Here is an 18243-nt window from a genome sequence, read left to right as displayed (position 1 = left end):
CCTATAGGCCAATAGGGGCCTTGCCCTTGATTCTCTCCCACCCACTGACAGTAGCCCAAACACACATCCTTTCCCAGAATCCCCATATAGCCTTAGAGGCACACAAGCATTCGTTTCCACGTCAAAACCACAGGGCTAGCTACACGGAGCACTCCTTCTCCTTGGTCTGTTATGTCTCAGCAGGATGACAGGGCCTGATAAGGGAACAAAAGGCATTATAGAGGGTTGATGTTTCCCTTTATAAACATTTCTGAACAAACTGTAGCCTTTGTAATGTAATCTTGTGGCATTTCTGGGTGAAATATAGCTAATTTGGTATGGTCGATGATCTACGCCAGCTTGTGTACATTTAACTGCAATAAAAAAAACAATCATTACTCTAAGACTAGTAGTGCCTGTGGAACATGAGGTTCTGACATGACACAAGGTGGCAAAGGTGATCTGCGTGGAATCTGAATCTGGAGAATGCTGGTATGTTCTCACATATTCAACCAAGGAGTTCTTCTCCCTCCAAGGTTATGACCATAGGCATAGGGAAATTACCATAGGGAAAGGAAGATTGTACTTTTCATAGACCGCTTTCCATATACCACTTTCCATATTATTACTCCTATGAGTAGTCATGTCTCATGCTTTACTTTGACCAACTCAAAATAAAGCAGAGGTTTTATTTTATACACAAACGTTTATTCAGTCAAATAAAGCAACATTCTGATAAGAACAGGGGGGGGTGATCACGGATAGGCGAGCAAAGCATTGAGAAGGAACGGTCAAGGCCGGTAAAAAGAAACCATGACAATATTTTAAAGAGTTTCTGAGTTGCTTTTCCATTCCTTAACAAGGCAAACTTAGAGCCTGCACTTCACTGTACTGTCTGTCATTCCTTATGGAAATGATTATAAAAGGAGAAATAAAACAAAACAATACAATACATACAGGTTTTAAGAAGTTGTTCCGTTTTATACTCTATTTCCCTATCATACACAGCTTTTATTGTATTAAAAATGAATCTCAGGCCACAGCCACTGTGGCTGTGCTGGATACACCCACTACAAAGACAGAGGAGATAAATAATATAAAAAAATGGACCAAGTCCTATACACCAAGAGAGATAGGACAAAGGGTGAACAGAGAGAAAGAGAAGAGGGAGAGAAATCGTCAGAGAGAGAGAGCAGATCAGTATCACAGGAAGTACTCCAGCTCATAGCGGAGGTAAGGGTTCTTCTCATCGTTGTAGACGTGGGGGTAATGAGCAATGAGAGCATCCTGGGAGCCGATGTAGATAGAGTTGTAGATCTTCCAGTAGACGTCTCGCACCTTCCTGGCAGGGTGGAACAGACCCTGGGGAGAGGAGACAGGGTTACAGAGCATCATCAACTCAATGGCTGTACTTACAGTGCTACTATATTTTCATTAGGCTTATTCTTTTTACGGTAGTTCTTTCATGGACGTCATAAAGGGTAGGTTTCGGTTGATAGTAATATAAGTTATCACATTTACATCCCTTTCTGGACATTTGATGTTGATTCAACACTGGGTTATTCTGGAACTAGCTTAGACATACATATATAGTAGTCTGCTACCTGTGTCAAAGCAAGGAGAACATTGATGTAGGTCAGGGGTGGGCAAACCTTTTGGCTTGCAGGCCACATCTGGATTTCGAAAGTCGGAGGTCGACAGATTTTTTAGGGACCGGCCATTTAAATCAGGCCGTAGTTTGCCCACCCTTGATGTAGGCAGTAGTGGTAGTAGTTACCTGTAGGCAATACTGCAGCATGCGGCAGGGGCCGATGGCCACCCTGAGGCCTTCCAAGGCCCCCATCACAGCCTGGATGACGTGGGGCGACGTCTCAAACACGTTGGGCCACACATAGTTGAGCAGGTGGTTGAGAGAGTCTTCACAGCCGAAGCCGTAGACGCCCAGGGACATGTGCTGCACCACGGCACTGGCTGTCTGTCTGTGGACCAGGTCTCTGTAAGGAGGAGAGGAAGTGGGGAAACAGGGTTAACATGGGTCCAATCAAAAGGTGTAAAGGGCCTCCGGAAAGTATTCAGACCCCTTCACTTTTTCTACATTTTGTTACATTACAGCCTTAATATAAATTGGATTAAATAAATGTTTTGTCAGCAATCGACACACAATACCCCATAATGACGAAGCAAAAATGGTTTTCGAAACTTTAGCAAATGTATTAAAAATAAAAAACAAATACCTTTACATATGTATTCAGACCCTTTGCTATGAAATTCAAAATTGAGCTCAGGTGCATCCTGTTTCCATTGATCATCCTTGAGATGTTTCTACAACTTGTCCACCTGTGGTAAATTCAATTGATTGGACATTATTTGGAATGGGACCCACCTGTCTATATAAGGTCCCACAGTTGACAGTGCATGTCAGAGCAAAAACCAAGCCATGAGGTCGAAGGAATTGTCCATGGAGCTCAGAGACAGGATTTTGTCAAGGCACAGATCTGGGGAAGGGTACCAAAAAAAGTCTGCAGCATTGAAGGTCCAAGAACACAGTGGCCTCCATCATTCTTAAAAGGAAGAAGTTTGGAACCACCAAGACTCTTCCTAGAGCCTTCCGCTCGGCCAAACTGAGCAATTGGGGGTGAAGGGCCTTGGTCAGGGAGGTGACCAAGAACCCGATGGTCACTCTGACAGAGCTCTAGAGTTCCTCTGTGGAGATGGGAGAACCTTCCAGAAGGACAACCATCTCTGGTGCACTCCCACTAATCAGGCCTTTATGGTAGTGTGACCAGATGGAAGCCACTCCTCAGTAAAAGCCCACTTGGAGTTTGCCAAAAGGCACCTAAAGGACTCTCAGACCATGAGAAACAAGATTCTCTGGTCTGATGAAACCAAGTTTGAACTCTTTGGCCTGACTGCAAAGCATCACGTCCGGAAGAAATTGCTCCATCCCTACGGTGAAGCATGGTGGTAGCAGCATCATGCTGTGGGATGTTTTTCAGCAGCAGGGACTGGGAGACAAGTCAGGATTGAGGGAAAGATGAATGGAGCAAAGTACAGAGATCCTTGATGAAAACTTGCTCCAGAGCACTCAGGACCTCAGACTGGGACAATGGTTCACCTTCCAACAGGACAACGACGCTAAGCACACAGCCAAGACAATGAAGGAGTGGCTTCGGGACAAGTCTCTAATTGTCCTTGAGTGGCCCAGCCAGAACCCAGACTTGAACATCTCTGGAGAGACCTGAAAATAGCTGCGCAGCAACATTCCCCATCCAACCTGAGGGCTTGAGAGGATCTGCAGGGAGGAATGGGAGAAACTCACCAAATACAGGTGTGCCAAGCTTGTAGCGTCACACCCAAGAATACTTGAGGCTGTAATCACTGCCAAAGGTGCTTCAACAAAGTACTGAGTAAAGGGTCTGAATACTTATGTAAATGTCATATTTCCGTTTTTTTGTTTCGTTTTTTTATTAGTTAGCAAAAATATCTAAACTTGTTTTTGCTTTGTCATTATGGGGTATTGTGTGTAGATTGAGGGGGAAAAAGCGATTTAATCAATTTTAGAATAAGGCTGTAACATGTGGAAAGTCAATGGGTCTGAATGCTTTCCAAATGCACTGTATATACTAAGTCTGAGGGTGAAATCCTCATTGACAATGAATTACACTTTACTTTGTAACCAACAGGTGCAGGGTGAGAACAGAAGTGAAATGATGTCACATCTGCCAGTTCTCATGTTGGTGTCCATCTAGCGAAGTACTAGCCCTGATCTGACCACGGGGATAGGTCCAACAGGCGAGAATGATTCGCAGGCGTAATACCACCCATTAAACTGAGTCAACTGCCTGCCAACACTGTTGACATACAGGGCTGAAGCTCACCATGGCTAGTTGTTAAATGTACTGCTTGTAGATATAATGAATACTTATTTGGAGTGAAATGTTATGTTTATCTGGGTAGTGAAGGAGTTCATTGAGTTACTAGAACTTAAGCCAAAACATCACAATGCAGTCCTTTCACCTGTCCATCAGTGCATCCTCCAGCAGGGGCGTGACAGCGTAAATGTAGTCCTTGCCCATCTCCCCAATGTACTCAAACAGGAAGGAGAGGGACTTGAGCACCCCGTTCTGCACGTTGAGCTCTGGCACGCGGTACTCATTCATGAGCGCGGGGAGCACGGTGAAGGGAGAACAGGTCTCAGCCACGATGGCGATGGCCACGGTGGTACACACTCTGTTCTGACGCTCCTGAACCTTCAGGTTGTTGAGTAGTGTGGCCAGCACGTCATGGGGTCTGGAGGGGGAGAGAGGGGTCAGGAGGTCACCCACATGCTAAATCAGTGCACATTAAAAACCACAACAGCAAAAGGAATATGACCAAGCACAATTGAAAATGCTCACATTTGGGAGGGGAAAACATTCAATTGAACACAACATCCTTGAGCAGACATTTCATTTCCAAACAGAATCCCTAATAGATGACAAACCGTGAGGATGGTATGGGCATGAATTAGCCAGAGACTGGAGCACTCACCCGATAGCCTTGGCGATGTATCCAAAGGTGTTGACAGTGGCTCTGCGGATGGCCTTCTTGTGGGCCTTCAGGAGCTCCAGCAGCTCAAAGCAGATCCGCATCCACTCCCTGGCCGACACGTACTCAGCACCCCTACACAGACAGAGCAGGAGTTATAACATGGTTGACGAAACATCTACTAGTTTATCAACTTCTGCACATACGAGTAGGCGTCAGAGGCTTTCTCAATTCATCTTTCCTCCTCTCCCAGAGGGAACTCGGACCCTCTCCAATACGGTTGAGAAGGAAGAGACAGGATGTCGAGGAAAGTCGAATTGAGAGTCAAAGATTGAAATATACAAGGCCATCATCACACACATACCTGTCAGCAATCCTGCCCACCAGGTCAATACAGTTCTCCTGCACCTTCTCATGTCTGTTCTTCAAGATTGGCGTCAGGCGCGGCAGCAGGTCTTTGATTGGTGGAGTCATCTTATGCATGCCTATGAATGACAGGACGGACAACCAATCAGATGTCTGGATGCATATCAACCAGTCTTACTCTTACCACCACTACTACTACTACTACCATAACCACTCTTCTAATGTTAATGCTGTTGAACCCTCTGAACAGACCAATCCAAGTTCTTCACTGAACTCAACTAACCCAATTCATTCTTAGGCATTTCTCTTCCAACTTGAGTGCTATCTCATAAATAATTGCAGCGTATGTTTCAGGAAGCGAGAGGAATGGTGTCCTGAGCTATATAACACAGAGAATAAGTTGTGTTTTGGAAGACACTAAATGCCAATTGACTTTTCATTTGTAACCAACGGGTGCAGGGTGAGAACAGAAGTGAAATGATGTCACATCTGCCAGTTCTCATGTTGGTGTCCATCTAGCGAAGTACTAGCCCTGATCTGACCACGGATAGGTCCAACAGGCGAGAATGATTCGCAGAGAGAAGACCGGTGTAGCAGTGAGAGGGTGATGTTTACATACCAATGACGTTGACGATGGCCTTGAGAGCACCGAGGATGCTTCCCAGTACTTCAGGGTACTCCTCTCCTAGGTACTCATACAACACCACTCCCAGATGACCCATCAGCTTCTCCTGTTGAGGGGAGAAAGAAAGGTTTAGAAAGGAAGAGAAACCCTGCTCATCTTTTGTGACGTTCGTAGCAAAGTTTGTGAGTGAGAGAGTACGAGTGTGTGTCTGAGTCAGTCTAACCTCCTGGCAGGTCTTCATGACCACGGCGGTACGAGAGATGAGGTCAGCAGCCTGCTGGCGGACCTTAGCAGACTTGTTGTTGAGACGCCACAGTACCGTACCACAGATCTGAGGCAGGTAGGGCTTCACCCTCTTCCCCAGGGCATTCACCACCGTGCCAAACCCGTTCAGCATTACAGAGTCCTACACAGGGTCAGAGGCCAACTAGAGTTAGTCATAGTCTACACAGGTAGGCTAATGGATAGAGTGTGTGTTCAAAATGGCATCCTATTCCCTATATAGTGCACTACATTTGACCAAAGCCCATAGGGCTCTGGTTTAAATGGAATAGTATGCCATTTCAGACACAGATGCTTACCCATTCCAATCAATATGAATCTCCCATCAAACCTCAGACTACCAGAAGTCCACACTGCTGTTCAGACAGGGATAACTTGTTTCATCACAGGCGTTTACAAAATGTCTATCTGAACATTCCCCAATGTCCCTAACATTATACCCTGAGCCAGGTTCAGTCGGCAAACATTCTGGAACGTTGCACATAGAAATGTCATGAATAGAGCGGACATGATTCCTTATTCTACAGGTCATAAAGGCATATTTGTTCTACATAAACTATTTCTATCTGAACGTTCCACAACACTGTTCCTCGCTGAAGGTGCCCCTGGTCTCCCCCACCCCCAGGTCTCACCTCAGTGGTCTGTTCCTGGAAGGCGTACAGGATGCCGTCGATCAGCTGCTCCTCCAGCTTGTGGTCGATGTCAGCAGCTCCCAGGTTCCCCATGATCTTCTCTATGGTCTCCATCACCATCTTCCTGTACTGCTCTGCCTCGTCCTTCAGGTCATCTACGATACGAGAGATGATCTCTGCTGCTCCCACCTTGTTGGCCAGCTCTACTGTGGTGTCCACCAGCTAGAGAGAGATGGGGGGAGGGATTGGGTCAGTTCACACCTCGGGGGGAAACACGGCAGTGATTAATTAACGTTGAACTAAACATTGAAATCCAGTCATAAAATCTTCTGCTTATCGTTGCTTGGTATAGTTCAACTTAATGTTGAACTTTACTTAGTAAATCTAACGCTTAAATCACCAGTCATCTTCTGCTACAAGCCTCGGCACAGACCTTAATTTTTGCTTTTCTATTTATACTTGGACACAACTGCCTACTTGACCAAACAAATTCAACATGTTGTTAGTGTATGGAGTCATGTGTACCTACCTGTCTGTAGTTGCGTCTGTCCAGGGCCATCCTGTGCTGCCAGAAGTGCTTGAAGAAGGGGGGCAGGATCTCTGTCTTGATGTAGTTGGCCTCCACACCGTCAGTACCACAGCACTGTTTCACCACCTGGAAGAGAGGGGGAACAATGGGGGTTAGAAACAGGCCACACATACACCAATTCTGTTTTAAGTGTACTAGCTAGCATCTGCAACTTCTTTCCATTTTGGAAATGTAACCAACGGGTGCAGGGTGAGAACAGAAGTGAAATGATGTCACATCTGCCAGTTCTCATGTTGGTGTCCATCTAGCGAAGTACTAGCCCTGATCTGACCACGGATAGGTCGAACAGGCGAGAATGATTCGCACGCACACACACACACACACACACACACACATAGAGTTAGGCTCCCTCACCTTGAGCACGATCTTCTTCATCTCCTCGTCAGGGGACTGGAACTCTCTGATGAGGATCAGCATGACCTCTCTGGTGTAGTAGTTAGCATACTCAGCATCCATCAGAGGGATCAGGTAGCCAATGGCCTTCAGGAACGCAGCCAGACCCTGGAACCCAGAGGGGAAAGAGAGGGAGGTTTAACCTCTTCGCTATAAGGGCAGTATTTTCACGGCCGGATGAAAAACGTACCCAAATTAAACGGCCTACTTCTTGGGCCCAGAGTCAAATATTTGCATATTATTAGTAGATTTGGATAGAAACACTCTGAAGTTTCTAAGACTTTTTGAATGGTGTCTGTGAGTATAACAGAACTCATATGGCAGGCAAAAACCTAAGAAAATTCCAAGCAGGAAGCGGCCTGTCTGTGACAAAGAGATTGGATATGCGCATTCACGCTGTTTTTTTCTTTACCTCTTTGAATGAATACACTATTGCCCGGTTGGAATATTATCGCTATCTTACGAGAAAATACCATAAAAATGGATTTTAAACAGCGTTTGACATGCTTCCAAGTATGGTAATGGAACATTTGGAATTTTTTTGTCTCGAATTGCGCTCGCGCGTTACCCTTTGGATAGTGACCTGAACGCACGAACAAAACGGAGGTATTTGGACATAACTATGGATTATTTGGAACAAAAACAACATTTCTTGTGGAAGTAGTAGTCCTGGAAGTGCATTCTGACAAAGATCAGCAAAGGTAATACCATTTTTCTAATACTAATTCTGAGTTTAGTGTGCCCCGAACTTGGCGGGTGTCAAAATAGCTAGCCGTGATGGCTGAGCTATGTACTCAGAATATTGCAAAATGTGCTTTCGCCGAAAAGCTATTTTAAAATCTAACATAGCGATTGCATAAAGGAGTTCTGTATCTATAATTCTTTAAAAAATTGTTATGCATTTTGTCAACGTTTATGATGAGTAATTTAGTGGGAATACAATTTCTGAACATCACACGCCAATGTAAAAAGCTGTTTTTTGATATAAATATGAACTTGATTGAACAAAACATGCATGTATTGTATAACATAATGTCCTAGGAGTGTCATCTGGTGAAGATCATCAAAGGTTAGTGCTTCATTTAGCTGTGTTTTGTGTTTTTGTGACATATATTCTTGCTTGGAAACTGGCTGTGTGATTATTTTTGGCTATGTACTCTCCTAACATAATCTAATGTTTTGCTTTCGCTGTAAAGCCTTTTTTGAAATTGGACAATGTGGTTACATTAACGAGTCTTATCTTTAAAATGGTGTAAAATAGTCGTATGTTTGAAAAATTGAAATTATTGCATTTGAGGTTTTTGTATTTCGCGCCACTGGATATTGGCAAGCCTAGATGTAAGAAGTTAACTCAGTTACCAGGTCTACACAGTCAAGTAACTCTGATAAAGTTGAATGTGATTTCAGGTAAACTTGTATTAACTACTTGTTTTAAGAATGTAACCAACGGGTGCAGGGTGAGAACAGAAGTGAAATGATGTCACATCTGCCAGTTCTCATGTTGGTGTCCATCTAGCGAAGTACTAGCCCTGATCTGACCACGGATAGGTCCAACAGGCGAGAATGATTCGCAGGCATGAAACCGAAGGCAATGGGTCCTCAACAGTTTGGTCCTCCAGTGTTTTGTCCTCACCTTTCCTCTGTGCTGTCTGATACCCTTCCACAGGGGTTTGAGTACGGAGTCAAAGGACTCGATACCGTAGGGAGTGGCAGCCTCTGCCAGGGCAGCGATGGCCAGGGCACTGATGGTCCGCACCTTCTGCTGCTCATCCACCAGACCTGAGGGGGGCGCAGACAGTAAAGGTCAGTAAAGATCATATTTTATCCTTCCTGGTAGTGTGTTTAGTGTTTAGTGACCATGTGTGAAATGCACTTAAAAAGCCAATGAACTTGAAAACGCACAAAAAAAATGTAAAATAAAAAAGCTCAACTACGAATCACATTTACTAGACAGTAACTCCCAAATATAACAAAATGACTATTACTAGATAGTAGAAAACTAAACTACCCCATCAAGTCACATACTATCTGTCGCTCCCTCGGCTCACCATGCTCGATGATCTCCACCAGACTCCTCAGATGGGGCAGGATGGCACAACCCATGAGGATGGCGATCTGCTGGACAATCTTGATGCCCGTGTGGCGGGCCTGCCATGACTTCTTGCTCTTACACACAGCCTTGAGGAAGGGCAGCAGGGAGGGGATACCCAGAGCGGACGCTACGACAGCGAAAGCTCTGGCTGTTGTATTTCTGACATACTCATCCATGTTGTCAATATCAGGCCTCATGGTGGAGATCATAGTGGCCAGGCCGGCAGCCTAGAGGGGGAGGGAAGGAGAGAGACATGGAAAGAGATCAACAGATTAATTAGTGTTCATGACACTGCTTGCATAGACAGCATAAGTGTCATTTTCTAATGTGATTTCAGGAGAGAGAAAAAAATATTCTCTACTCGCTGTAGGAATGTAACCAACGGGTGCAGGGTGAGAACAGAAATGAAATGGATGTCAAATCGGCTAGTTCTCGTGCTGGTTTTTCAGCTAGCCCTGATCTGACCACGGACAGGTCCAACAGGCATATTACCTAACCGTGGTGGATGTGGGAGTACATTATAGGTCTGGGAGTGGGGCTCACCTTGGCCAAATTGGAGATGATCTCTCTGCCCTCCACTCTGGCGTAGTAATCTTCATCAATCAGCAGGGGCTCAATCACCACCAGGATCTGGGGAACAGAGAGTCAGTTAGTGAACCACACACAGTGCCAATCTCAGCACAGGAGACATATTGAAACAGAGTCAGAGTACTGCCACTCTCACACACACACTGACCCACCTTGTGTACGTATGGGCGGACGAGATCGTCCAGCTTGTAGAGGATGCGGTCAATGACCTTGACCAGTAGGTGGCGCTCCTGGTCCTCCAGAGTAGGAGACATGAGCAGGGGTAGGATCTGGTTGAACAGGGGCCCTGCTCCAAACTCCCTCGCCTTGTCTGTGATCTGACGCAGGGCAGCCTGAGAAGAGACGCAAAGGGGTTAGACTGGGTGGTTGACATTTCAGTGGTGAGAGTTACACACCAAAATGAAGATGGAGTAAAGACCATAGAGATACAATATATATAGCCTATGTCATAAACCTTCATAGCTCGTAGAACGTGCGGATAATGGCAGCCATCTTGGTCAGGGAAAGTTCCATTTTTTATTCTGTGGTCAAGACTGAGGACAGTTGGCAGCTGGTCTCACCTTTCTCATGGGAGGTGTTCCGTTCTTGATCTTCAGCAGCAGTTTCATGATCTTACGCTCCTTCTGTTCCTCTGGGCTCAGAGTGGACTCATCTACCTCAACCAGCAGTTTATCAAAGTACTGGATGTCGTCTGGTTTGAGGAAGGGCAGGTTCCCACTAGGCTGGTCGTTGATCTGCTTCATGGAGCGGTCCTCCTGCTGCATGTGGAAGCCTGTCATACCCCCCATGGGGGTGGGGGTGGCAGACAGCTTCCGGGCCGGGGTACGAATGGGCACATAGCCTGCTGGTGGGGGAAGGACCTGTGGAGGGAGGTGGAAGATGAAACATCAGTACTGTTCACTTACTATACCGTTAACTTATTTTACAGTACGGTTTACTCTTTTTTTGTGTACAGGACTGAGGTCTTCAGTAAGAGACACGCCGTTGTGGGGAACTGAACCCAGAGAGACAGAACGTGACACAGACCCAGTGACCAGAGACAGACTGTCCTGTTCCAACTCATTATCTTATCATCACTGAAGACTATTCACTCAATTAATATAGGTATATGATGGGATTTCTCCATTGTGCTGGTGAGTGTCTACCCTACCTTGTATCCCTCTGGGAACATGGCGTCCAGCTCATCGTCTGTGAGTGGTCGGTTTCTCTCATCGATCTCCCTCTCCCAACGCCACGCCTGCAGCTGCTCTGGGGTCATGCTCATCAGGTGACCTGACAGGATAGGAAACGCATACATAATGTAAAACACGCCTCAACCTAGTATCACGACTTAGTGGGACATTCTACTACTTCTATCACTAGTAATTTATACTACTAACAAATTAACAACAAGTACGTAATAGCAAACGTGATTCGCCAACCGTTGTCAGTTTTAAATGATATTCTACCTCTAAAAGAATTGAAAATGGGTTGAGATGTAGGTTAGGTGATTGACAGTACCTGGAGAGGGAGTGGCCATATTCATGGCAGGGGTTCCAATGGGAGTCTTCCCAGGGGTCATCAGTGGAGTGGAAGAGCCCATCTGGCTGGCAGGGGTCTCGTCCCAACGGGACTTCCTCTTACTGGCCCCGGGGGTGGGGGTCTCTCCCACCGACTCGTCTCCTCTGTCTGTACGGGGAGTCTCGGCCCAACCACTACCATGACCAGGGGTCTCCCTCTCAGTCTTGGGGGTCTCGTCCCAACGGTTTTTGCGCACGCTGCCTGTGGCTCCCCCATGCCCGGGGGTGGTGTGTCCCGGTGTGTCCCCTCTGCCTGGGGTGGCTGCTCCGGCTGGGGTGTGGCTGGGGGTTGGGTCCCACATCCGGGAGCTAGGAGTGGCCCCTGGGGTCTCGCTACCCTTATTCCTGCCAGGGGTCTCGTCCCAGCGGCTGTTGGAGGGGGTGTGGCCAGGGGTGTGTCCTGGGGTCTGCTGTGGAGAGAGCGAGAAAAAGAGTCAGGAGATAAAGGCATCAATGAGTTCTTACAGACCAGAAATGAAGCCAGGTTGATGTCCTTAGTTCCACTAGGAGCATAAAAAAGAATATTTAAGTCATGGCAAGACAGAAATAAACTGCCCCAAAAACACTTGGTCCTATATAATTTGCTGATCAAACACTAGCTCGCACCAAGTCACAGTAAGGATACAAACTTGATTGATCTGATCAGCTAAGACAACACGTTTTACCTCAGCAGCCTGGTCAGCCTGGTCCCAGCTAGACATCTTCTTGGGTGTGCCGGCGTTGCTGGGTGTTCCTGATTGGTCCTGTTTCTCGGCCGTCTGGTCCCAGCGGCGTTTGCGCTTGGCGGCGGCAGCGGCAGCCTGGGAGGCAGCAGAGCCGTTGACAGCCTTCAGGTCTCCCGTCTTGGCCTTTTCTGCCATCTGCTGACGGATCTCTTTCTGCATAAAGGGAGAGAAGAGAGAGTGAGAACACGAACCAGATACTAACCACAACACAGGAAAGTTTCCCTTGAGCTTTGTAGGACGGAAGTCTATTGAAGGCAACAAAACCCCACACTGAACAGACCCACATAATGAAATATTCTTATATATTATAACCCTCTATGGATACACCACTAATAAGACACATTACCTGAAGACAAAGTTATGCCCTTGAGCTAAACCACAAAGGGGGTATATCTGGTCTGTCTTACCTCCTCTTTGGTCAGGTGCTGCTCCTTCATGACATCCATGTACGACCTGGACTGCAGCTTTGGATCCGGCGTTTTGCCCCCTGCGCGAGAGAGCACCAACAAGACACAGGGCAGCCGATTAGAACACGCCCCAGGACCCGGATCCATAACATACACAGCAAGTAAAACACAGCCAGCTCAGCTAGGCCCTCACTTCTTTAGAAACTTTTACTGTTTTAGTTCCTTAAGCTGAATCACAACAAGACAAACCTAGATACACAACATACAGGCAGTCCTCTCTTGCTTGCCTTACATACAAACATAGCTGAATAAAAAAACAACAGGCAGATACATAGAGAAAGAGCTGAGGTGGGGTTTTTTTCTTTCTTTTAAGGAGATAACAGGCGAGGATAAAGCCATCACTGATGCAGGGGTCCTGGGCTGTGCTCTCCAGAATACGTACACTTTCAGTGCCAAGGGTCCTTCTGCAGTCAGACTTCAACCGGCAGAAAAGAAGCCTAGAAAATGTCTCTTTACCATTAGTAACACTTTGGAAAAGGGTTGGAACTCACACACATAAGCATACCACCTGTGATTTGTTTTTAAGTCACTCAAAAGAAAAATCCTCCTGGGGCTCAAACCTTAAATAAATGAAAAAATGTAAAATACCCTCTAGATTGTGAAGTATTGATTAATAAAATTAAAATCTAAAAATTGTTCCCAAATCTAGGAATCTTCTTGTGAGATAAACGTGTAGCTACTTTATGTAACCCAGGGTAGGGAGAGCATCTATACGTAGTTACACGTTTACATCAGGGGCTGTGGAGGCTACGATTAGTTCCGGGGGGGGGGGGGGACAGGCAGCCTGCTACTGAGCAGTTGGTAGTTTGACATCAGAGACGATTGCCATTTCAACTTCGTAAATGTAGATCTTGACTTCCTTTTTAGAAAAATATATTTTTTTTTAATTCATTATTAATTACAAAATCAATCTAAAGCAAAAGACTACCATGAAATTGCTATGGTTTAAAGGTAATGATATAAAGTCTAGGGTAGAAGATAAAATTAAAAAGGTTCTCAGGGTAGAGGTTTATTGAGTAAGAGCTGCCCCCCCCACCCAGACAGACAACCAGCGGACCCTGACAAAAGTGACAAGCGCACGCTTCTGTCTGTTCACCATAACCTACACAAGATGAGTTGCTGCACCCTTAAGAGACTGCAGTACAGGACTGGCAAAGCAGTACTGCTGTAGGAGAGAAATTAAGGACAGTTAGTATGGGCCTGTGGAATTGCGGCACACAGATTTCTTTGATATGTTTCTATTTTACAAAGATGTAAAATAGAAATATATTTACACAACATCTTTGTATATGACAGAGCTGTCTATATGCAGGCCTACCCAGACTACATAGAGGCACTGAGGCCACTTCATCTCAGAAAAGAGACATGGGTGCTTCAGCCAATACAAACAAATTGTTGCATTGTGTAGATAAATACCTTAAATCTATTCTAGGCGGTATGTGTTTAGTTAATCAAATACTCAATGGCTAGTCAAGCCGTATTCTCAGAGATAGTTAAACAAAAGAGGGCCTGATGGACTATTCAGTTCATTTAGGCTTTGAGGAATGTGAATATAGCTAGTTGACAGCTCCTTGCCCCTGTGAGGGGTAAGGGGCAAGACAAGCCCGTTGCCAAAGATTAAGCCGCAATTGTAATTCACTCTATTAAATCACACACTTGGGAGTCCAAGTCACGACGCCTGAACCGACTTGGACCAAAAGCCATTTAAATGTGCGATGAAATCTGAGACCATAACTCAGTAATGTGGATGACACACACACAAACTGTAGTGCCGTTGTGTCATAATTTGTGACGTCCTGTTCTTTTCTAATGGAAGTTCCCCAACCCCTAGAAGTCTGACAAGCCAACAGTGGTGGTAACTGACCATAAGCCTGCACAATGGTACTGTACTGGAGTGAAGGAAGGGCCACTTGGAAGAAAAGGAGTGGTCTGATTACATTGCTCATTTTATGTGTTCTTGTTCTACACAGAAATACTTCATATCTGTACCCAGGTGGTGTGCCATCTAGGGGCTTTCAGTGACTTGGAGCCAAGCTTCATACGGCCAGCACGTTTCTGGGGTGGTGTATGTATGTGTGTGTGGGGGGGTCATTGTGTTCCCGTCTACTGGGCACAGCAGGTTGTGGCATATTGCATGAGCAGGTGAATTACCCCAAAGTTGACCATCAAACCCATATAGAAGTTTATTTTCTTTGCAAATCACATTACTTAATACCTTTCTTAAGAGTAAGACAGTTCTTTCCACCATCAGTACATGAGATAGCCACATGGGTATGTTAACCCTTCGAGACACACACAAGCTACCTGCCACCCATGTAGTGTTAGGTACGAAAGTCTAACCAAGACAACGGCAAACCACCTCTCCCTAAAACAAAATGGAACCCCTCACTGGCAGACATTTATTTTATACTACTTAAATCCTGTTTACAATTATTGTCATTTTCCAAGAAGAAAAAAAAAACATTGTATCTGCATTGCAGACCGTTTGCCTCAAAGCAAAGAGATTTTATTGAGAGAAAATGATGAGTGATAAAAGGCGCAGTGACAAGAGAACCAACCGCCCTCGGGCCAGGAAAGATTACCAAGGGAAGGTCTTAGTCTGGGGAGCAAGCCGTTGCAGTGCTCGAAGGGCTAAGCAACAAGAGGTGGGTTGAAACCCTTGAAAGGCAGCCATGGGATAAGGGAGAGAGGGTATAACATGAACAGGGGAGGACACTATGGAGGGAGGACGGAGGGGTGAAATTTACCATCTGCAAAGGGGTCGAGTCGCTCCGGAGAGATGATCATCTGTCGTCGTCTGGCCTTGTACTCGTCCTCACGCTCTGCAATCTTGGCGGGCCTGTGCTCGGCGAACGGGTCGTACTGAGAGGAAAGAGAACACAGCATGTTACAATACATGTCATCATGGTAAACAGACATTTAATGTGAGAACTAGCCATAATAAAATGTATATGACAAGATAGTAGCAGGATAATTAAGCAAATCCCAAACTTTTGCAATAAGGTTCAGTAATAGGTTCTCTGTCAGGTTTGAACTCAAAAGTAGAATTCTACACTTATTGCAAAAGCTGGAGAGGAGAGGGAGATGGTGTTACTGGGGCTAACCTGTTCGTCTGACTGTGGTATTGCATTGAGTATAGCCACCGGAGCATGATACCCCGGTTTCTTCTGTCCAAGTAGACTTGTTGAAGAGTCCTCCTCGTCATCCTGAAAATAAGAGAGAGAAGAGTCTGGTCAAGCCTAGCCACTTAAGGCAGACTCTCCCAGCTCGCAGACAAGACATAATGGAGTAGTGAACGCCATTAAAAATATGACACTGGAATAGCTGACGCCTGACCCCTAGGAAGAGAAGGAGGATGTCAGTGTTGCAGACAACATAAAACACTTTTATGTGACAATTTTCAAAGTTAAAAAGAAAACAAGCATACATACACATACATCAAAACACAGGATTTGACATGCAACACTTACATCCTCCTGTTCATTGGCAGCAATGGAGGTGACATATCCAGCGAAGCGGCTGTCACTGCCACCATAGATCTCCTGGTCGTAATATCCAGTTGAGTCCAGGCCCACACCCTGATCTGCTCCCTCCTCCACCAGGGCAGCCTTCATGCCCTGGATCTCCAGGATCTGGGCCTCAATGTCTGGGGACAGGGGGAAGAATAACACAACAGTCATTGACTTTCAGGGTGTTGAAAAATATGTACAAACGCATCACCAAAGATATCAAGCATATTACCATATGAGAATTAACAAAAACGTAAATAGCATCAGCAGTAGTGAAAAGCTACATATTTCCTTTAAAAAAAATCTACTATTGTATTGTAATGAATTAGTATGCTTGTATAGCACGCATTAGCTCTCATCTGTGGTCAAATCGATCGCTGTGTTGACAAAGTAACTAGGGCATCATTTCCCAAATTCAGTTCTGGGGACCACAAGGGGGGCACGTTTTTGTCCTAGGACTACACAGCCGATTCAAATCATCAAATCTGGATGATTAGTTGATTTTGTTGATCAGATTTGTAGCGCTAGATATAAAACCTTAACCTGCAGCCCTTGGGATCCCCAGGACCGAGTTTGGGAAACGCTGAGTTAGGGCCTGCTAAATTAGTTTCAATTTGAGCGCAATCAGATCGTGCTGGCTGGACAAAGATTAGATCATCCAAATAACGTTGGCTATCATAGCTAGTTAGCTACAAAATGTATTCGTGATATGTGTAATCTGGAACACGTCAAACGTTACGATACTAGGATCAGTGCGGTGTCCGTCCGACATCATGCCATACTTCCAACGCCATTTTAGTTTCTACAACAACACTGACGCTGTTAAATAAATATAGCCATGTCTGTACCATAGCAAGTTTATTATAGCAACATCTACACAATTAGTATAATTGAAGAGCATACTGATAAAGGAAATCATGGTTGTAGAAATGTTGTATTGTCTAGCTAGCCTAGCAGTTGAAGGGGGGGGGGGGGCATTAGCTATCCGTCCTCGTTGCGTTTATCGTTAGGTTGTCACGAATGAAAATAGAGCTAAAACATGTAGCTACCTTATAAACAATGGATGCATATTAATCCTCTTTTTAATAGGAACCCGACGTACGTCAAGTTAAATTATAATACACATTTACAACATTTTCTAAATAAATAGTCTTACCTTCGTGTGTTTTGGCGACTTTCGCCATTTTGGTGGTTCCGTAAGACTGAAACCGGAAGTCCGAATTAATTCATATCCGTTCAGCAAAAATAGATAAATCCTGGACAGTTTAGTCACAGATAGAACAATGAAAGTTGTAAAAGTCTTTGGCTCAGTGGTCCTGGATGAGAAAGGTATTGTTAATGACGGCCAGGAAACCAGGATTGACCCAGTAATAAACTGGAAATGAATATGCTCTGAATATTACTCTGATCTCGAGTTCAAATGTGGTGTGTAAAGTAAACATACTTTAAAGTACTACTTACGTCGTTTTTTTTGGGGGGGGGGGTATCTGCACTTTAATCTTTATATTTTTGACAACATTTACTTAAATACATTCCTAAAGAAAATAATGTACTTTTTACCCCGTACGTTTTCCCTGACACCCAAAAGTAGTTGTTACATTTTTGAATGCTTAGTAGGACAGGAAAATGGTCAAATTCACTCACTTTTCAAGAGAACATCCCTGGTCACTCCAACTGCCTCTGATCTGGCTGACTCACTAAACACATGGTTCGTTTGTAAATTATGTCTTGAGTGTTGGACTGTGCCCCTGGCTATCCATAAATAAATAAAAAACAACAAAATGGTGCCATCTGGTTTGCTTAATATAAGGATTTTGAAAAAATTATTTTTACTTTTGATACTTAAGTATATTTTCTCAATTACATTTACTTTTGATACTTAAATATATTTAAAACTAAATACTTTTAGA

General features: G+C 44.9%; 1 protein-coding gene across 6 annotated transcripts; it reads right to left on the bottom strand.

Moving 5' to 3' along the window:
* Positions 1-665: 665 nt before the first annotated feature.
* On the bottom strand, positions 666-17759 carry LOC106586372 (splicing factor 3B subunit 1). 6 transcript variants are annotated; one of them, XM_014173571.2, is made up of 23 exons: positions 17490-17759; positions 16295-16470; positions 15929-16030; positions 15572-15686; positions 12765-12844; positions 12298-12510; positions 11574-12042; positions 11224-11345; positions 10634-10933; positions 10226-10405; positions 10029-10115; positions 9442-9712; positions 9027-9172; positions 7355-7501; positions 6941-7066; positions 6412-6633; positions 5721-5903; positions 5492-5603; positions 4871-4991; positions 4510-4641; positions 3997-4269; positions 1757-1973; positions 666-1341 (listed from the first exon to the last, which is right to left on the bottom strand). In XM_014173571.2, the coding sequence occupies exons 1-23, from the start codon at positions 17515-17517 to the stop codon at positions 1183-1185; spliced, it is 3981 nt and encodes a 1326-aa protein (XP_014029046.1). In that variant the 5' UTR covers positions 17518-17759; the 3' UTR covers positions 666-1182. The 6 variants fall into 6 exon arrangements, with proteins under 6 accessions (XP_014029046.1, XP_014029047.1, XP_014029048.1 ...); XM_014173572.2 differs by having other exon boundaries at positions 11574-12039; XM_014173573.2 differs by lacking the exons at positions 15572-15686; positions 15929-16030; positions 16295-16470; positions 17490-17759 and adding an exon at positions 13207-13928.
* Between the last annotated feature and the right edge of the window lie 484 nt (positions 17760-18243).

This window comes from Salmo salar, chromosome ssa25 (genome assembly GCF_905237065.1).
Source record: "Salmo salar chromosome ssa25, Ssal_v3.1, whole genome shotgun sequence".
NCBI classification, from domain to species: Eukaryota; Metazoa; Chordata; class Actinopteri; order Salmoniformes; family Salmonidae; genus Salmo; species Salmo salar.
This window is presented reverse-complemented; position numbering and strand designations above follow the sequence as displayed.